Consider the following 21,755-nt stretch of genomic DNA (forward strand, 5'->3'; position numbering starts at 1 on the left):
TACTGTCCTCCGCTAGTGTCTTCTGTAGCTGTATGCTTGATGATTATACCATACCACATCCGGACAGCTGAATACTCAGTCAAGATAGGAAGTGGGCCACACAAGAATTATCAGCCTGCAAGGTAGCCTGATTATTTTGGCTAAACAATTTATCCATAGATCTAGATTTATTAATGCCATGCCACTATTCTTAGTCTCCATGGATGAATTAATAAGATTTAAGAAAGCACTGAAACGTATACAAACCAAACAAGGTTTGCATATTTACAAAAAAATATACTGATCTCTGATTAGACCTCTCTTTTTTTCTTTATTTAATTTTTTCCTTATTTTTTTGATTTGTGAAATACAAAAAAAAATTGTAATAGCTCAGTCTTGAGCTGTACCATTTGCTAATTTGTTATTGTTATGGTCAGATTTTGTTTATATAATAAAGTTATTAAAAAAAATACATTTCCCCCAGCTCTCGCGAGTGCCTTGCGCGGGTGCACTGGTAAGTTCACCGGCAGGAAATGTTAGTGTCGCACAGGAAGTGATGCGTTTTACATAATGCATGTTGCCCTAAGTAGGCGCCACAGACCTGGTGGACGCTAATGCTAATTTCATCTTCTTTTGTTAATGCCGTTTCATAAAGAACGCAAATGATTAAAACAAAAACAAAACGCCATTACAATTTGACTTGTTTGTGTCGGTCCACCGTGCACCCGTTTGTTCTCTGATGTCGTCACAAGTGCAGCTGCAGTTACAAATTCTGACCAGGGTGTCGCTGTTGTTGCAAGTTTTCGCATGGAATTTTAAGCTTTGTTTATTGCGCTTTAATTTAAGCACTAATCGTATATATCCCACATCGTTGTAACTCGTTTAATCATTTGATGCTTCATTAAGTGGTAATTTTCAAATTATTACTAATCGTTTGTGAGTTTTTCCTCATCTGAATCGAGGGTCTAAGGATAGGGGATGTTGTACGCTGCACAGAATATAATATGAGGGATGGGGGGGACATCGATTCAGTGAAAAATCAGGACAGTAAGCTGTGAAGATTTTAACATTGCAGCATTTGCCATGAATCACAATGAACAGATGAATAAACAATAAAGAGGCCTGAGGTAATGATCTCTACATCTCTGAATTTTTTCATGTGAATTTCTTGAATGGTTTACTCAGGGGAGTATTGTCATGTTTCAAGCATTTGTAACACACGGGAGCTTCAAATAAAACACATTTTGTTGGAGGTTTTCTTTGGGCTATTGCAGTTTTCACATTTTACGGCGATGGAGCCCTTAAAAAGAACCCTAATATCAAATTGCAATATTTATGACACGGTGATGTTTGAAATTTTGCAATACGTATTGAATCGGCACAAATATAGGGTTGTAATATCAAATGAGGAGGTACCTGCAGATTCCCAGCTTTTACTGCAATGCCCTCTGGGTCTAAATTGTGATTAAGGGATTTAACTTGACAAGCATGACAGACACTAGACACCGTGTCAGTCGCTGTCATTCTTTGGGGATCTGCGTTGTGTTGTTTTGAGTCGAGTTGCTGGTGCAGCGTGGTGGAGAGATGACTCACCGACTCGGAGGTTTCTGAGTGCTCTCCTTCTGGACCAGAATGCTGCCTGCGTGCACCTCGCGGGCACGTGGGCGGGCGCGGGGACAAGATGTGGATGACATCCTCCTCATACCTTTTGGAGCGCTCCACCTGCCAAGCAAAACATTCAGCTTAGCTGGCTTTTATTTGCTCACAGCTGTATGTATTAAGAGTTCCTCCCATCCATCCATTACCCAAACCGCTTATCCTGCTCTCAGGGTCGCGGGATGCTGGAGCCTATCCCAGCAGTCATTTGACAGCAGGTGGGGAGACACCCTGGACCGGCCGCCAGGCCATCACAGGGCCAACACACACACACACATTCACACCTAGGGACAATTTAGTACGGCCGATTCACCTGACCTACATGTCTTTGGACTGTGGGAGTAAACCGGAGCACCCAGAGGAAACCCACGCAGACACAGGGGGAACAGGCAAACTCCACACAGAGGATGACCCGGGATGAACCCCAAGGTTAGACTCCCTCGGGGCTCGAACCCAGGACCTTCTTGCTGTGAGGTGACCGTGCTAACCACTGCGGTATGAAGAGTTCTTATACAAAATGAGATTAGATAATGTTTGAAGAGGTGACATCAAATTTTACAAATCACTGAACAGTCTGCTTCTAGGTTTATCTGCTGTATTAAGACACAACAATAGATAAAACAGAGAAACAGACAGATAGACAGATAGACAGATAGGTTAGTAAATAGGTTGATGGATGGATGACCCGACATCACACAAAAACAATTTTCTCTGCTGCCGTCGTATGATGGAAGTGCTTGCGCAGGGAAATAATCTACCTTCATCTTATGCACCCGTTCTCGCCTGGCAAACTCCTCCAGTTTGCGTTTGATCTCTATTTGATGGACACGCTGCAGGGGAGGAGGCACAATATTTGCATCATGCATTATGCAAGGAGAGCCACAGACAAAGATGGTGGTGTTTGTTGTCTTTTGGGACGTTGTCTCTCACCTCCATCTCCAAGACCCTGTGGAATATGGCCTGGGCCAGGCATTCTCTGATGTGTCTCTGGTGAGCCCTCTGGATCAGCTTGTGCCGGTACTCCTTGTCTGGAACAATACGGCCACTCCTGGTGATCTAAAAGCATTAGATATAATATGAATTTAGACTTAAATGAGTTATGGTTTAAATGAGTTACCGGGGTTTTGTTTAATGGACGATCAGAACAAGCTGTGGGAGTTTTGATACTGAATATGATGTTGCCCCCCCCCCCCCACACACACACACAAACTCAACAAAGACAGTAGAATCAACAAGCAAACCAATCAATTAATGTTAGCAAATAGTTCTTAATGCTCATTTTGGCCTGCGTGACATGAGTTCATGTACCAGATGTCTGGCGATTACTGAATCAGGACTATGCAAATGATTTCATGTCAAATTGCCATGTAAAGATAAGCTTAATGCACTAAACTTTTTAGCACTCAGTTTTGTCCTGTGTGGAAAATTCTCTCTATCTAGCTGCTGGAAATGAACCCAGATATTCAACTGGTTTACAATGACATACGTTAATATTGCTATTATCTGTCTCATCACCACCACCATCACCGCCATCATCACCATCATCATCATGACATACCAGTCCAACTCTTTGGAGATGTCTCCTGATCCGAGTATTGTTGAAATATCCAGCAAGATGTTTGTCAGTGAGACTGTTGTATGCAGAAATAAGTCTACAGGGAAATATGACACATGAGGTATTGAATTAAGACATTTTGCTGTTCCATCCTCCATCATGTTACCATATGAAGTCTCTCTAGAATAAGGTTTATTCTTTTTTGGTTTAAACTAACAGAAAACTGAATGTGGATCCCAGGGAGGACCATGGCACCGGCTTTTGTTTGTTTGTTGTGATCTTGTTGCCGTTAACCCAATCTTGCTATCAGGTCATTGGTCAGATATAGCCAGGCCTATCTAACAGAGCCTTTGTTTTCCAACACAGATTTGATTTCCTCCAGCGTTTGTGAGTGGGACAACAGGATCTTACAACTGCGGGGTCTATTACAGGTGTTTGATTACCCACTGGGATTTACAGGGGATAGGAGGCACACTTAACCCATCTGCCCTTTCATACTGCTGTCTTCCTCTTACGCTTTAGGACCTCGGGTACGGATTTCTTTTTGGAATAGGGTCAGCAGAGCATGTCGGAGCTGGCTTTACATAGAGGGTGAATTGTCTTCCGCAAGTCATGGTGGTATCTAAAGATTAACTGCTTAGACCTGCTAGGTCTACATTAAAGTGGTATCTAAAGATTAACTGCTTAGACCTGCTAGGTCTACATTAAAGTGGTATCTAAAGATTAACTGCTTAGACCTGCTAGGTCCACGTTAAAGTGGTATCTAAAGATTAACTGCTTAGACCTGCTAGGTCTACATTAAAGTGGTATCTAAAGATTAACTGCTTAGACCTGCTAGGTCCACGTTAAAGTGGTATCTAAAGATTAACTGCTTAGACCTGCTAGGTCCACGTTAAAGTGGTATCTAAAGATTAACTGCTTAGACCTGCTAGGTCTACGTTAAAGTGGTATCTAAAGATTAACTGCTTAGACCTGCTAGGTCTACATTAAAGTGGTATCAAAAGATTAACTGCTTAGACCTGCTAGGTCTACATTAAAGTGGTATCTAAAGATTAACTGCTTAGACCTGCTAGGTCCACATTAAAGTGGTATCTAAAGATTAACTGCTTAGACCTGCTAGGTCTACGTTAAAGTGGTATCTAAAGATTAACTGCTTAGACCTGCTAGGTCTACATTAAAGTGGTATCTAAAGATTAACTGCTTAGACCTGCTAGGTCTACGTTAAAGCGCTATCTAAAGATTAACTGCTTAGACCTGCTAGGTCCACATTAAAGTGGTATCTAAAGATTAACTGCTTAGACCTGCTAGGTATACGTTAAAGCGCTATCTAAAGATTAACTGCTTAGACCTGCTAGGTCCACATTAAAGTGGTATCTAAAGATTAACTGCTTAGACCTGCTAGGTCTACATTAAAGTGGTATCTAAAGATTAACTGCTTAGACCTGCTAGGTCTAAATTAAAGTGCTATCTAAAGATTAACTGCTTAGACCTGCTAGGTCTACATTAAAGTGCTATCTAAAGATTAACTGCTTAGACTTGCTAGGTCTACATTAAAGTGGTATCTAAAGATTAACTGCTTAGACCTGCTAGGTCTACGTTAAAGCGCTATCTAAAGATTAACTGCTTAGACCTGCTAGGTCCACATTAAAGTGGTATCTAAAGATTAACTGCTTAGACCTGCTAGGTCTACATTAAAGTGGTATCTAAAGATTAACTGCTTAGACCTGCTAGGTCTAAATTAAAGTGCTATCTAAAGATTAACTGCTTAGACCTGCTAGGTCTACATTAAAGTGCTATCTAAAGATTAACTGCTTAGACCTGCTAGGTCTACATTAAAGTGGTATCTAAAGATTAACTGCTTAGACCTGCTAGGTCTACGTTAAAGCGCTATCTAAAGATTAACTGCTTAGACCTGCTAGGTCTACTTTAAAGTGGTATCTAAAGAGTAATAGTATCAGTAAAGCATATTGATATTGTACTGTATATAAGTATTACACACACACACACACACACACACACACACACACACACACACACACACACACATATATGACTTTGTTAAAAGAAACACTCAACAGTAGGGATACTGCTCAACAAATAAGGAGCAAAATAATCCAATTAGTCAAGTTGATTTATACACACACACACACACACACACACACATATATATATATATATATATATATATATATATATACATATATGTGTGTACATGATATACAAATATATACACAAGCAATTGCTCCTCTGGGGACAAATTAAGTTCTACTACTACTACTATTAATAAATACAGTATATCTTAGTTTATAAGTTAGTATATTAGCATATTAAATATGTGTGTAATTTATTTGCATATCTGCTTAAAGCTGGCTACCACGTATGACGTTCCCTTTGGAAATATAGTGATTCTATTCTATTCTACCTTATCCCGGTTTAAGGTAGAGACATTATCTGGCCCCTGTACTTGCAACTTTAACAAATGTAATTCTAGAGTTTAAACGGGGATAAATCAAAGTTTGGCCTGCCGCAGTATTTTGAGCAGTAAATGTCCCAAAAAAAGCAAATAACGATGTAAACTTGGCAACTCATTTGCATGACAGATAAAGCGATCGGACCTACCCTGGGTTGAAGTGACTCATGGTTTCAGTCTCTTCCAACTCCCGCATCTGCTGACCCACTCCGGGCGTCCGGCACGTGTGCAGAACCGTCACGCTTGGTCCAGGTGTGTGTGTGTGTGTGTGTGTGTGTGTGTGTGCGTCAGTGCCTGGGATCCGTGTTCCTGTACCTGTCATCTGTCATCTGTCAGCTGTACATGAGCCGCCGCCGCTCGCTCTGAGCGGAATTGATGACGCGACTGGTTGTCATGGGAGGTCACGTGACGATGCTCCAGAAGACGCTGGTTTCCATTTACGAAGTGTGCAAACACACCGGGAACTAATTCACCATGTTTGGAGCATCATTTATTCTGCACCTTGTATTTGTCTTATAGTCTTTTGTATACATTTTTGATAGTTTCAGTTGTATATTCTCTGCATTTCTTAACTGTATGTGTTATACTTAGTTTTGCACTGTGCTGTGAAAATCTATCGATCTATCTGTGGTATCCTAGCCTTATTTCCTAATGATAAATACTTACCTGCTGACGGCTAAGAAGAATACTAAATAATACATAATCATACTTACCTTGGTTAATCCTGTTGTAGAGTAATGATATGGGTTATTACCGAAGAGTCCACTAGGCGGCGATCTTGTTATGCTGTTCAGAGTGTATGTTCTGTAACCGTAGAAGAAGAGTTACCGGCGTCGGCGTCCGCCGGCTCGGTGTTGACACAGCAGCTGTTAGCCATGTGAATGTAACCACTGATCCCAAATAAAAGACTGGATCGCGCAACCCATAATTCCGTGCCACCAATTTGTGGTGGCCAATTGAACTTGATCGGCGCCATTTTAGGTAGAGCAAAAAACGATCAAATTGCATCGCAATTGCCAGCTAAAATGCCGACTTGCGGAGCGTACAAGTGCTCTAACCGCACAGGGTCGAAACAAAGTGGCAATTCAACTAATATAACATTTCACAAGTAAGTGCCCTTTTTTATTTGACTCTTTCATTGTAAATTACCTAAATTATAGGCTGCCCAATTAAGTTCAAAATTCTATCACAACTCCTCGTAGGGTTAGCCATTAGTTTTCTCAACTGGGGGTCCGCGGACCCCTAGTGGTCCGTGGTGTAATTGCAAGGGGTCCGTGAAAATAAAATATCTTTAAAAAAAAGATCCTATGACATATATAGAAATAGGATTATTTTACTCAAATGTGACTGAGACCTTTATCTATCTAAACTATAAAGGGTAACGGGACTTTTTTCTCTAATTACATCTGTTTCACAAGTGTAATTTATTGTATTTTAATGAGATCTCGCTTCCGTTTGCATTGTTAAAAGTTACTGCATAAAAATTCTGTTGTTACATATATCTGAAAGTTACTGAATACATATTCTGTTTTGTTACATATATCTGAAAGTTACTGCATAAGAATTCTGTTTTGTTAACTATATCTAAGTTACAACTGAAAGCTCTTATTTTTGCCCTCAAGAGTGAATAAATGCTATAATGCAATTTAAAATGCAGTTTCTACTGTTTCTATCAAATTGCAACCCCCCTCCCCCAAGATCAGGTGGAGGGGTCCTCAGGGTAGATCAAAAATACGCAGGGGGTCCAGGACCCCAAAAAGGTTGAGAACCACTGAGCTAGAGCTAACGTTACCGTGTGGTGACCCACATCTATATAACTAGAGACATTCACCTAAGAGGACGGTGTACCTGTAAGGGAAGAGGCGAGGAGTCAGATAATGCACTTCCGCTTCCGGTTGACAGTTCAGTGTCGTTGTCGAATGTATGACATGCAAAGTTGGAGCTAGTAAACTACCTCGACTACGTCTACTCTCACGTCTCCTGTCTCGTTGTTTTCTAACTCCACAACCGGTAGTCTAGACCAGAGCCCTGGAAAGAGAGTTGCGTCAGTGAGGGGTCAGAACGCGCACGAGAGGGTCACGTGGTTCATGTAGCCGCGGAATAGTTCCAAACGAAGCGTGGCGGGTCATTTAAATGAACTGCTTAGCCGCGATTTCTGGTAACTACTAACCAATATTTTCAGATTTTTACATCCATATATAGATATAGATATTGTAACGTGCATGGATAAATAGACACGCTGGCCGCTGGCTGGCGGGTCTGACCCTTTAGTCGAGCGGTTAGCGATGTCTCCTGCGGTGCGGGCGACACGGGTTCGCTTCCCGGCCGCGGCAGTTCCTGTGGTTGCGTTGTCCTCCGAATTCGCTACAGTATATTCCAACGGGACACATATTCTATGCGCACTGTTCGGAACTGTCCGGGGCTCCCCATGATCCGCCATTGCTGTTAAATAATTGGCCCATTGACGTCTACGGAGCTGACGTAACTCTCTCTTTCTGGGGCTCTGGTCTAGACACTCTATAGTCGCGGCCGGAACATTCTGGCTGTAAACAAATCAAACAAAATGATAAAACCAGCATTAGGAATAAACTTGAAGTAGTGTCAAGATATGCGTGGAATAATTACTGAGTAAAAACATTAGTAGTGGCCCATTTTCTCTTCAGTAAGTTAAATGAACAAGGCAATTTACGATTCCTTCGACTTTTCACTCACTGTATTTGAAATCAGCGGCAGTGTGCTATCAACTATTAAAATTGATTGATTGATTCACTTTCGTCAACTCCTAGGTTTCCAAAGGGTCTAGAAAGACGTCACAGGTGGATTCGCAATCTTCGAAGGGAAAGTTATAATCCCTCAAAGCACGCCTCGGTGTGCTCTGAACACTTTGAAGAGTCCTGTTTCGATAAGACAGGACAAACAATTCGACTGAAGCAAGATGCAGTTCCGACAATCTTTTCATTTCCTCAGCATTTGATAAAGGTAGGCCCGCATTTAATTTCAATTTCAAGGGATTTTCATTTAAAGTTAAAGATCATGTCATCTTCTTACTACATTAAGGGGGGGCACTTTGCCAGATTTGGGTTTGGGGCATGCCATCCAAGTTTTAAAAGCATATACCTGCTTTTTATCCCAATTTTGCGAAAATGTATACTGATTAATGAAAATATTGATACCGTTCCTTATACCAAATTATTGAAAATCGATACTATTCCTTTCTCTGAATTGTGAAAATTGATAACCTTTCAGGCGGCACATCCCCAATACCCAAAATATACATGGTGCCCCCCTCCTCTGGGCAAGGCTGGAGATCTTTGCACTTGGATATCATGATATCACCACAGTGTCAATTTTTCAAAACTAGATGCTCACCTTGTTTCATTTTGTATTCAAGTCCACCTCACAGTGGATTAAAAAATTATAGCAAATTGTTGAACCCTTATTCCAACTCTGCAAACTGTGAGGTTTATAATCAAGGAAAATTCCAACACCTTACTATTTGGACCCCCCTTTTCATCAAGACCTTTCAGTATAAATATAATATATCTTATCACATGGAATAAATCTGTACTGAAATTGAGTTAGCAATCAATGATATAGATTTTTTTAAATAATTATTTTTCAGCATTTTTTTAAAATTCATTGATCTTTACAATTTTACCTTCAGGTTGTCAAGAAGCGGAAGTCCCCAGCCATCCGAGAATCACCTGAACCATATGTATCAGATGATGGTCCTGCAGAAAGGATGTCAAGAGTTGAATCTATAGACTCGAATGCTGAATGTATTCATATGGATCACCAATACAGCAAAACACAGTCACCAACAAAGCTTCAAAGAGAGATCAAAAATAAAAAGGACACAATAACTCTCTTGAAGAAGAATTTGAAAATCAAGCAACAAAATAACAGAAGATTGAAAAGCCGTGTTCAGTCATTGAGGTCAATAATTAAGTGTCTCAAGGACAAAAACTTGATTTCATCAGGTTGTGAAGAGATTCTATCGCAGTCGTTTTCAGGAGTTCCTCTGGCAATCATGAAACGTGCATCTTCTGGAAAAGTGTCATTCCAGGGAAAGAATTTTTCAGCAGAACTTCGCTCTTTTGCAATGACTTTGCAGTTTTATTCAGCAAAAGCTTATGAATTTGTGCGCAAGACATTCAATCTTGCCCTGCCATGTCAAGCGCAAATAAGGGAGTGGTACAGTAAAGTACCAGCAGAACCAGGATTTACTGAGACAGCCTTTCGTGCACTGCGAGCCTCTGTAATTTCAGCAAATGAAAAGGGTCAACAAGTTGTATGCTCTCTTATGCTAGATGAGATGGCAATACGCAAGCATGTAGAATGGGATGGCAAAAAGTTCCGTGGCTTTGTTGATCTGGGCAATGGTGTTGATGATGTTGACTCCCTTCCATATGCAAGGGATGCGCTTGTGTCGATGGTTGTGTCCATTAATAGCTCTTGGAAGGTGCCTGTTGGGTATTTCTTTGTTGATGGCCTTAATGGTGTGGAGAGAGCAAATCTTGTAAAGAACTGCTTGAAAAAACTATCTGATGTAGGAGTTAAGGTTGTCTCTGTAACCTGTGATGGTCCATCTTGTCATTTCACCATGTTGTCACAGCTAGGTGCATGCTTGAATCCAACTAATCTTAGAACTTGGTTTCCCCATCCATCAAATCCTGATGACAAGGTGTATATTTTGTTAGATGTCTGTCATATGCTCAAACTTGTCAGGAACACTCTAGCAGATGGTGGTATTCTTGTTGATACAAATGGTGATAAAATTAGATGGCAATACATTGTTGAGCTCCATAAACTACAAAGCGATGAGGGATTGAGACTCGGTAATAAATTAAAGATGTCCCACATAGAATGGAGGCAGCAGAAAATGAAAGTAAACCTGGCTGCACAAGTCTTCGGTTCTAGTGTTGTTGATGCATTGCAGTATTGCTCAGATGTCCTCAAACTACCTCAATTTTCTGGTTGTAGTGCCACTGTGAAGTTCATCCGTACCTTTGATCATCTGTTTGACATTCTGAACTCAAGAAATTCATTTGCAAAGGGCTTCAATTCAGCTTTATGTGCTTCCAACAAATCATCTTGGTATCCATTCCTTGATACTGCACATAGCTATGTCCTTGGATTAAAAGATACATCTGGCAAAGAAATGCACACATCCAGATGTAAAACTGGTTTTATTGGATTCTTGGTTGCAACCAGGAGTATACAAGGCACTTTCCATGACTGGGTTGAGAAAGAAGATTCTCCACTAAAATATCTCCTTACATACAAGTTCAGTTAAGACCACCTAGAATTGTTCTTTGGTGCCATACGATCTGCTGGCGGCTTCAACAATCCTACCTCCAAACAGTTCACTGCAGCATACAAACGTCTCCTGTTACGCAGTAGCATCCAAGGTGGCAATGGGAACTGTGTTGCTAGGGATCCAACTGACATCTTACATGTCCTGGAAGACTCATGCAGTGTTAATGGAAAAAAATGTTTCAACATCTGATGCAGCAATAATCAGAAAATATGATTTGCTGGAGTCTCAATCTGTAAGATCTGATCACGACTACACAGATATTCCAACAATGTCAAATATCTCTGATTTCAAAAAGGCATCTATATCTTGTATTTCTGGTTATGTTGTCAAGATGACTGAAAAACAAGTTCATTGCCATTCATGTTGTGCTGCATTGAAGTTAGAGGAGCATGCAACTGAAAACAGTTTCCTAAAGTTCAAAGACAGAGGAGGTTTGATCAAGCCTACAGAAAGTGTTGTCAGCATCTGTGAAGAAACGGAGAAATGTTTTCAACGACTACTTGCAGCAACTGATGGCAGTCTTCCCCCATGAAGCAGGTATTCAAGATGCCATAGCAACTGCGGTATTGAGATGCCTTGATTTGGCAAGAAAAAAAAATCCCGAGCTGGCTCCTCACATGTTCGACGCTGCTGTCATGGATAATCATGTTTTTAATCTTATAAAAGTAATCTTGTAATTATTGCAAGATACGACTGCATCATCTTGGCAAAGAATGCACTGCAAAGCTAGCTGGCAAGAAGCTGCGAAAACAGCTGACAAAACTTCTACATGTAAATGTAAGATCATGATTGCAGAACATGAGAATATGAGACTCTGTTGTTTACAAACAGCAGACTCATTGGAAAGTTTAATGGTCTTGCTTGCACATATAGGTGGTCGTAAAGTAGCCTAGTATACTGTCATTTTCTTAGGTAGCGAGCTAGCGTGTTGCAGCGATGGCGAGCAACGGCCCGATGAAGCCAGGACGCACCGCTCTCTCCCTCGCGAGCGGCACGCGCTGTGTCCTCCTTTCACGCACTCGTCTGAGGAGCCAGCTCGGGAAAAACATTTCGACAAATCAAGGCATCTTAAAACAGCAGTTGCTATGGCCTCTTAAATGCAAGAGTCAAATAACAAAGGGTACTTACTTGGGAAATGTTATATTATCTGAATTGCCACTTTTTTTCTACCCTGTGCGGTTAGAGCACTGGTATGCGCCGCAACTCAACATTTTAGCGGGCAATTCTAATGCAATTTGATCGCTTCTTGGTCTACCTAAGATGGCCGCCAGGTCGCCCATGCCGGCTTCACTTCATATCGCGAGTTGCTCGATCCAGTCTTCTTTTTTTTTTTTAGATCAGTGAACGTAACGTGCAATGGTGCTGTCGCAGTTAATTTGTTCCGGTCGGGGAAAAGTTCCGGATGACGCGACCGGAACTTTTTCCCTGCCGGAACAAATTTACTGCCTGTCACATTTTCCGGCCGGGGAAAAGTTCCGGATGACGCGACAATGGCGTTCTAATCAGCTGTTCACAGTTAGCTAGTCTCTACCGATCGCGTTAGCTATAGTCAGACATTAGCTTGCTAGCAGCTAGATACTTCAAAGCATAGTTAGACGGCTATCTTACTAATACTGTATAACTTAACAACCTGTCAGTCATTTGTAACTTGTGTAAACTACTAAGAAGACACGTTAGCCCCTAACTAACGGGTCTGACCCTTTAGCCGAGCGGTTAGTGACGTCGCCTTGTGGTGCAGTACACGCCGTATCGAATCCCGCACCGGGCAAGAAAATAACCGGTTACATTGGTGGCAGCGGTGGGATCCGGAAGTGTGCAGATCCTCAGAAGTCTCTTCGGAGCGCGGGAATAACAAATGCGAGGGCGCGCTTCCGGGGAGGGTGACGACTGTAAACTACTAATAAGACACGTTAGCCCCTAGTTAACGGGTCTGACCTGATGTCGCCTTGTGGTGCAGTACACCTCGTTCGAATCCCGCACCGGGCAAGAAAATAACTGGTTACACTTGTTAGGATGGTGTTATTCCAGGATATTTTGTTTTATCTTTCCAGAATGGAGAAGTACAGCCCTGGACTCTCCGAGTCCTCCAAGAGAGCCATCAGGAAGGCTGCAAAAAACTATTCACCTCAAGGTAATGCTAACTTAAGTTATATATCAGAGACACCACTTTGTTATTGCAGGCTTATGTAAACTCGTTTAGTTTGCAAGTTTCCGTAGGTTACCATTGCTGACGTTAAAGTTCACCAAACACTTGGTAAGCTTGGCTAATGGTTAACTCACTAGCTAGCTAGCAATAGTGCTAGTTGTTCAACATAGCAGTGAGACTAGAGAAGTGTCAGTCGAGCAAAGTGTTTCCTATTGCCAATCAAATGTAAGTAATATACCATGTTATGAGGGGTGTGTGTCGGGACTATCTTTATGTTACTATGATAGTATAGTTTTACCCCAGAATTTACCTGAGACAAATGGAGAGTCAACTCTGGTAATCAAACCGTAATGACTATGCTAACTGGTGACGACTAGTGCTAGGGACTGGTTTTCTGACTGGCAAGGAGTTGTTTCATATACTGGCACCAAGTTTGTAAGGAAGATTTTCCTTTTCTACGTGTTGCCTTTTTTACATTTGAGTCAAAGTGATTTATGTCCTTCTTTGAATACTTTTAAAATACTATTATGAAATGTACATGTCTGATATGTTGTTTTCCCTTTTTGTATGCAGCATACAGCAATTATATTTTGTTGATGTTCCATCCTTACAGCGCAGTCATTCACAAAACGTTTTTCTAAATAATCAAGTATTGTATAGAAAATGAAATATGCTATATGTGTATACAGAAGTGTCCCACTGTTAGGCTCATTGCAATTGACATTTTGTTTTCATTTCTCTTTTTCAGGTGAGGATTTGTTCTACCAGGGGGCTGATGGCCCCTTGAGGAGGATTGTCTTCACTGAGGAGAAGAAGATGGCCATCCTTGAGGAAGCCCATGCTGGCCATTTTGGACGAGACAGGATGATGGAAAAGATCAGGAAGAGGTTCTATTGGCACAGCATCACAGCAGATGTTGACGACTGGGTAGGTGAAATACTTTCAATTCTGACAAACCAATGCATTATCAAAGAACCCGCATGTTCTTAAAAAGTCTTAAATTATTGCATTAGATTTTGTTCGTCTACAAGATAGGTATTTAATTTTCTCATAGCTTTTAATATTTTTCTAAATGTTGTTTGATAGTCTGTCAGTGACCATGTTGAAAATAAGTGGCAACACTTTAACAAGTTATCCTTTGGATTATGTTTCTGTCTTTTAATCCCAAATCAATCAAGCAGTCAATCCTTCAATTTGAAATCTTCCTGAAGTGCAGATACCCTGATTTCAATGACAAGACATCATTCATCTGCTATTAACTGTTGTGATTTATTCCTTATTGTTATGAAGGTCAGTACCTGTGAACAATGCCAGAAGTTTGAGAAGGTGAAGACGGAGTCACCGGAGTTGAAGCCAATCAAACCAGTAGCCCCGTGGCACATGATCGGTAAGAAAGCACTTCACATGGATTTACTGGAGGAATGACTGGTTGCTTACAGAAATAACATTACCATCACCCCTCCTCTCTGTTCTCTACATTCCTATGAAGGTGTTGACCTTATTGGACCTCTGAAGGCGTCGCAGAAAGGTGGTAATACCTACTTGCTGACTGCCACCGATTATTTCACCAAATGGGTGGAGGCTAGACCCATTTTGGCGAAACAAGCTGAACTGACCTCTGCGGTATGTACCTAACCGTTTGTCAAACGTTATGATAGTTAGTGAGGCTAGTAAATAACCAATAAAGAACTAATCATTTCTACAAGATCGTGCTGTAGGCAATGATGGACATATTCTACAGGCATGGATCTCCCGAGATCATCCTAACAGACCGCGGCCGGGAATTTTGGAACACGGTACAGTTTTTCTGTTGTAAATTCGTACTTATCTTTATTTGTTTAGTGAATTGCTCAATTGATGATGACTATTATGAATTGTTTTTTCTTTCAAAGGTGAATCAGACCATGTTCGAGAGATGCGGGATAAAGCACCGGATGTCATCAGCATATACCACCCACAGACAAATGGTATGCATACGTTGTGGTAGTTACAGTCAATTACTTGACTGCACACCTGTTATTGTAATACAAATTTCATTGATATTTGTAGGACTTGATGAATGGACGAACCAGACCCTGAAGATGGCCATGGGTAAGACCTTAGAAGGCTTCCAGGAAAGGTGGGAGGATCAGTTACAAGAGATTTTGTTTGCACACAACTCTTCTTTCCAGTCTTCCACCAAGTACTCGCCTTTTCGTCTGATGTATGGACGAGAGCCACGGTTGTTTTCAGAGGTATGATATGTCTTTGTTATGCAGTCATTGGTTGTTGTCATTCAACAGCCTGTCTTTGTGCCTCAGGCTAAGTCGCAGTTGTGGGTATATCCTTTACCAGTCTCATGTCATATTGCTTAAACTTGTTTTAACTTCTGCACTAAGTGACAACTTGAATCTACATGAATTTGTGAAAATGCAGATTGCAGGTGATGGTCCAGCTGCAGATGATCCAGTTGCAGAAGTAGAAGATGAGGACATCGAGGCCTTTGTTCATGGGCGGGCTGAAGCGGACGCAGATGTCTTTGACAAAGCAATGTGCGTCAATACTGAATTCTCTTTCAATCAACAACATTAAAACTGTCTATGTAGAATCTTATCAAGCGCATGAATTTGTGCAGGTACGTCAGAACATAGAGAAGGCCCAGGAGAGACAGAAGGCAGCCTATCTTAGGAGGAAGAAGAAGAACACGAAGCGGTTCGACTTCATTCCTGGCACGGAGGTGCTCAAGAAGAATGAGCGGAAGCGTGGCAGACCAGGCATGACCATGCAACCAGACTGGCCAACCAAGTATAGGTAAGTTAACTTTCGAAACGTTCTCGCAACATTTTAAGTATGTCAATATGTGTATAATAATTACATTTTCTTACAACTGTAAGGGTCATCGGTGTGGAGGACAATCTTGTCCAGTTGGAGACCATGGACGGAAAACCCCTGAGTACAAAGCTTTAACCCCTGAGTGTAAGCTTTAGCCTATTGTGTCTGTCTGAATGTGCTCATATACACAACAAACAACAAGAACGATTCCATGCAGAGGCTTCCCTGCAGAGGTTCATAAACAGATGAAGTCCAGTCCAGACTACCCAGACAAAACGTGCAGCTAAGAAGATGACTGAAAAGGATACTTGCTCTTGGCTGTTCCACCCAACCAGTTTAATCAGACATGTTCTCTTTTTGTGTTGGCTATTGAAAAATATTTCAATTGTATTTGACATGAAAAAAAAGGCTATACATGTTGTTGAAAGTGAAAACGTGTCTGTTCATTATTGCATTATTCAGATAACGTACTCCTTACCATATGACACTGTAAGTCAAAAGATGGCTTAATGTATAGTATAATAACAAAAATGGCTTGATACAACAAGATTGTTTTTTTCTTGCCACTTACCACTTAACGTTCTATTCAGTATTGATGTCATGTTTCATGTCTATGACTGTAACTTTTACTTAGTATAACCTATTGTCGCCAGTAAATGATGAACATGACTCCAGTATTGACCAGGTCACAACAAAGTCTTGAATTAACGTTGGTTACTACAGCATGCTACTACTGTTAAGTACAGCACAAGTTTTTGATGTCAGACAAGTTTGAAGTCCTTTTGAGGGTTAAGCATTTGGAAGAATATTGCAATAGGCTACGACTAAGGCTAGATCTGAATACTTTGAAAAGGTAAGGGCTTATGTGACTAAGAGATTTTATTTCCAGGGTCATGCCTGTAATCTCAGAGAATAAGGGCATAGTTTTTGGTTGTCATCCATGAATAGGCCTATACTTGACCAACGTTTCAAGGTGTCTTCATGTGTTGCTTGATCATCCTTACTATTATTTGCGTAAAATAAACCCACGTTATTAAGTTATATGTTCACTTACCTGTACGGATATGGGGAATGTTCAGGGGTCAAACATTAAGTATGGCATAGGTCTACTATATGCCGGAAACTGGGGAGATATTTTCTGGGGGCTTACACTTCAGAACCCCCACAAAGTTTTAGCTGCCTCCGATGATGGGACTGTTTAATCTGCAGGTAGGAGGTGGTAGGCTACTGCTACACATTAATTAAGTAGGCCTACAATTATAAGAGACGTCTTGAGATGATGTTTCACTCGGACTCACCATTCATTACTGCGTTTTGAAGCATGATGTGTGTAAGTAAATACAATACTACGTAACGTAGACTGCTAACAATAGGCGATGGGTAGCCTATTCTAACTTCATTAATGGCGGAATTATGTGCATCCATTGGTTTTGCAAGAGCGCTATGACCCTTATTACAGGCTATAACATAACATGGAGTAGATCATCCAAAATATTTAGAAAATACCGTATTTTTAATGTATTTCTAATGTCTTTACTCATTCCAGTGTCCCGTGATAGGGCTGGAATGGTTATGAGCGCGAGCGCAGGAGTGCAAATTATTCAAATTCCAACAGCTGATTAGAACGCCATTGTCGCGTCATCCGGAATTTTTTCCCCGGCCGGAACGAATTTACTGTGACAATTTGTTCCGGCAGGGAAAAAGTTCCGGTCGCGTCATCCGGACCTTTTCCCCCGGCCGGAACAAATTTTACTGCGACAGCGCCACACTTAAAGTCAGTAAAATGTTGAAACGAATTTTGAGATGTTGTGGACAATCCGTTCTTCATAAGATACAACACTATCTGTCTTGTCTGTCTATCTATCTATCTATCTATCTATCTATCTATCTATCTATCTATCTATCTATCTATCTATCTATCTATATCTGTCTGTCTGTCTATCTATATCTGTCTGTCTGTCTTATTTCACGTGTATAGAATCTGGGACTAGCGTTGCTTTTACATCTCAAAACCTTCCTTTCCTCTAAATATGCAGAATGACAGGCTATGATAGATAGATTAGATAGATGGATAGATTAGATAGATCGATAGATAGACAGACAGGTAGATAAATATATGTCCTCTGTCAGTAGGAAGATGAATTGGCGTTTTCACAGTCCGTCATCCTCTGTGGCCCCCCTCGTGGAGGTACAATGAAAACATGTGGTCCCCCATCCAACACCACAGAAAAAACCTAGTGAACCTCCACTGACAGATCCTAGAGGGCCTCTCTGCAATACCTATTCACGCCAAAGCGATGTTTGACGAACAGGCATACATCTGTTTCTTCATTTCTTTTCTTTTTTCATTTTTTTCCATTTCCTGTTTAAGTCATGTCAATTTTATTCGTATAGCCCAGTATCACAAATTACAAATTTGCCTCAGGGGGCTTTACTAAGTCTGCTCTTATTAACGAGAAAACCAACAACTCTTCCATCAATGCTGACCCGTGTTGGCCTGATCTGATGTATTTTTGAAAAGTAGTTGATGTTACTGTGTATTGGCTTTGCCCACTCAGTCTCAAAACCAAGACTGGTACCTTAACCCCAACCTCCCTCTCAGTTCTGTCTTGCTTTGGCATTGCTGGCCTTTTTATTGCTGGTCTTGTCAATGCTTTAATTTTTTTCTGTTTCTTTCTAATGTAAAGCACTTTAAGCTAAATTGGATGTCTGAAAAGCGCCAGTTAAATACATTTTATGACAACAACAACAAAAAATACAACAACAACAATAAAAGCGTCATCTCCCATCTGCATTGCGCATACAGGAAACATCTTTCAACATGGGCCGGTATATCAGTCGATATCCTAACTGACCACTAGATGGCGTCATGTCTCTGCTGATGCATGGATGCTGATGGATGGACGCTTTAGTATTTGGAGTGGATGCTCCCTCATAATACTACTATGTCACAAGTGCACAAGTGTCTGTTCTTGCTGTTCGCAAAGGACTGATGTTGAAAGTATAGTCGTCTTTCCTATTTATGTGTCTCTTTCAAAACAACACACACACACACACACACACACACACACACACACACACACACACACACACACACACACACACACACACACACACACACACACACACACACACACACACACAGTTTTCCCATGAGACCACTATCGTTACCTGCATGCACAGTGACCCAGTGGTCAGTACTGTTGCCTCACAGCAAGAAGGTCCTGGGTTCGAACCCCAGGCCGTCCCAGGTCCTTTCTGTGTGGAGTTTGGATGTTCTCCTCGTGTCTTTGTGGGTTTCGTCTGGGTGCTCCGGTTTCCTCCCAACATCAAAAAGACATGCATGTTAGGGTTAATACTCCTACCTGTGCCCCTGAGCAAGGCAATGGAAAGAAGAACTGGAGTTGGTCCCTGGGCGCTGCAGCTGCCCACTGCTCCTATACAATAGGATGGGTTACATGCAGAGAACACATTCACTGTAAGAATACAATGACAAAATAAAGTGGCTTTCTTTCTTTCCTCTTTCTCATGACAGCCATTTTAGCTATACTAGTTTCCAATAGTGTTTGCTATCTGTGTGTATTTTATTTATTGTTATCTGTGTATTTTATTTATTGTTATCTGTGCATTTTATTTATTGTTATCTGTGCATTTTATTCATTGTTATCTGTGCATTTGATTTATTGTTATCTGTGCATTTTATTCATTGTTATCTGTGAATTTTATTTATTGTTATCTGTGCATTTCATTAATTGTTATCTGTGCATTTTATTTATTGTTATCTGTGCATTTCATTTATTATTTCTGCATTTCATTTATTGTTATCTGTGTATTTTATTTATTGTTATTTGTGTATTTCATTTATTATCTGTGCATTTTATTTTTTATCTGTGCATTTTATTTATTGTTATCTGTGCATTTCATTTATTGCTATCTGTGCATTTCATTTATGATCTGTACATTTCATTAATTGTTATCTGTGAATTTTATTTATTGTTATCTGTGCATTTCATTTATTGCTATCTGTGCATTTCATTTATGATCTGTGCATTTTATTTATTGTTATTTGTGCATTTTATCTATTGTTATCTGTGCATTTCATTTATTGTTATCTGTGCATTTCATTTATTGTTATCTGTGCATTTTATTGATTGTTATCTGTGCATTTCATTTATTGTTATCTGTGTATTTTATTTATTGTTATCTGTGTATTTTATTTATTGTTATCTGTGCATTTTATTGATTGTTATCTGTGCATTTCATTTATTGTTATCTGTGCATTTTATTTATTGTTATCTGTGCATTTCATTTATTGTTATCTGTGTATTTTATTTATTGTTATCTGTGTATTTTATTTATTATTATCTGTGTATTTTATCTATTGTTATTTGTGCATTTTATTTATTATTATCTGTGTGTTTTATTGTTTTTCTGTACTGAGTATTGATGTAATTTGGTATCTTTTGTATGATGTGCTTGCACAGTTTGCCATCTCCCTACAAGATAGATAATTAATTGAATGAGACAGACAGACAGACAGACAGACAGACAGACAGACAGACAGACAGAGGGAGACAGAGAGAGACAGAGAGACAGACAGACAGAGAGAGAGACAGACACAGACAGACAGACAGAGACAGCGACAGAGAGAGAGAGAGAGACAGACAGGCAGACAGAGACAGACAGAGAGACAGAGACAGAGAGAGACAGATGGACAGACAGACAGACAGACAGATAGATGCATATACATAGATACACACACACACACAGATCTATTATCATGATGAGGTGTTAGGGGAAATATTTTGCAGGAGTTTAAATGATAAAGTGCATTGGTACCTTGCTGTTGATCTAGAACTAACAGATCTTCCAGCGGGCGGGGCGTCTCTCTCTCTCTCTAACCTGTATGACTCTCCTACCGAGGCCCGTCTGTTCTGCCAGTTTCTGCAGCATCTGGGCGTCTGGGTTGTTGTCCTGGGCAAACTGGGCCTGCATCACCTCAGGTGAATGCATGCAGAAGCCTAGAAGAGTGCTCGACACCAACCAAAACACACCACTCACATGATATGAACGAAGGAAGAACTGCGGGGGAATTTGGGCGCTGTGTACTCTGGGTTGGCTGGCATCAAATCTAGTTGAGCCAGTTCAAGTTTTATTTTGTATTGCCCCACAGTAAGTCACAAGTCAGTCCCAGAGGGCTTTTCTTTTTCTTTTTTATTACTTCATTAATCCCCATGGAGCAATTCTTCCTCTGCATTTAACCCATCCTAGCTGTGTAGCTAGGAGCAGTGGGCAGCTGCAGCACCCGCGGACCAACTCCAGTTTGTCTTGCCATGCCTTGCTCAGGGGCACAAACAGAAGCATTAACCCTAACATGCATGTCATTTTGATGGTGGGGGGGAAACCGGAGCACCCGGAGAAAACCCATCACAGACACAGGAGAACACGCAAACACCACACAGAGGACGACCTGGGTGACCCCTAAGGTTGGACAACCCCGGGGCTTGAACCCTGGACCTTCTTGCTGTGAGGCGACAGCGCCAACCACTGGGCCACCATGCCGCCACGTGTGTCGCTTTTACAATCAAATTTCATTCTCTAAAAGATGACAATAGAATTTGAGCCAATGTACTCTAACCTTAGACCCTCGATTCAGACGAGGAAAGACTCCACAGAAACAGTCTCATCAGGGAAAAACAAGTGGGAGGAATCTCAGGCAGAGTGACAGAGGAGGGAATTCTTCTTCCCGGGCGGAGATACATGTAACAGAATAGACGAGCATCAACAGATTTACAATAACCACCCAGTCTGGCAATCT

General features: G+C 40.9%; 2 protein-coding genes across 2 annotated transcripts in view; one reads left to right on the plus strand and one right to left on the minus strand.

Annotated features, from left to right (window-relative positions):
* The window catches only part of erich3 (glutamate-rich 3), a 31,421-nt gene extending 25,578 nt beyond the window's left edge, over window positions 1–5,843 (minus strand). Inside the window, exons 1-5 of the mRNA XM_056276907.1 lie at window positions 5,810–5,843; window positions 3,194–3,287; window positions 2,566–2,691; window positions 2,394–2,465; window positions 1,573–1,701 (exon numbers count right to left, since the gene is read on the minus strand). Coding sequence (XP_056132882.1) covers window positions 1,573–1,701; window positions 2,394–2,465; window positions 2,566–2,691; window positions 3,194–3,287; window positions 5,810–5,829 — 441 coding nt within the window. The 5' untranslated portion in view covers window positions 5,830–5,843. The remainder of the gene's footprint in view (window positions 1–1,572; window positions 1,702–2,393; window positions 2,466–2,565; window positions 2,692–3,193; window positions 3,288–5,809) is intronic.
* Window positions 5,844–11,411: 5,568 nt separating this feature from the next.
* On the plus strand, window positions 11,412–16,298 carry LOC130109943 (uncharacterized). The gene is made up of 9 exons (XM_056276908.1): window positions 11,412–11,517; window positions 13,032–13,111; window positions 13,875–14,053; window positions 14,417–14,513; window positions 14,616–14,749; window positions 15,298–15,360; window positions 15,542–15,652; window positions 15,741–15,916; window positions 16,000–16,298. Exons 2-9 carry the CDS (start codon window positions 13,033–13,035, stop codon window positions 16,070–16,072), a joined length of 912 nt encoding a protein of 303 aa, XP_056132883.1. The 5' UTR covers window positions 11,412–11,517; window position 13,032; the 3' UTR covers window positions 16,073–16,298.
* The last annotated feature ends 5,457 nt before the right edge of the window (window positions 16,299–21,755 follow it).

The sequence above is a fragment of the Lampris incognitus genome, chromosome 3 (genome assembly GCF_029633865.1).
Source record: "Lampris incognitus isolate fLamInc1 chromosome 3, fLamInc1.hap2, whole genome shotgun sequence".
NCBI lineage: Eukaryota > Metazoa > Chordata > Actinopteri > Lampriformes > Lampridae > Lampris > Lampris incognitus.

What these genes read in the sequence shown, in the direction of transcription:
- LOC130109943 (XM_056276908.1), top strand. Translation starts at nt 13,033, where the DNA reads ATGGAGAAGTACAGCCCTGGACTCTCCGAGTCCTCCAAGAGAGCCATC. An exon ending in AGCCCCGTGGCACATGATCG is followed by an intron (nt 14,514 to 14,615) that starts GTAAGAAAGCAC and finishes ATTCCTATGAAG; the next exon opens with GTGTTGACCTTATTGGACCT. An exon ending in AAGCTGAACTGACCTCTGCG is followed by an intron (nt 14,750 to 15,297) that starts GTATGTACCTAA and finishes TCTTCTTTCCAG; the next exon opens with TCTTCCACCAAGTACTCGCC.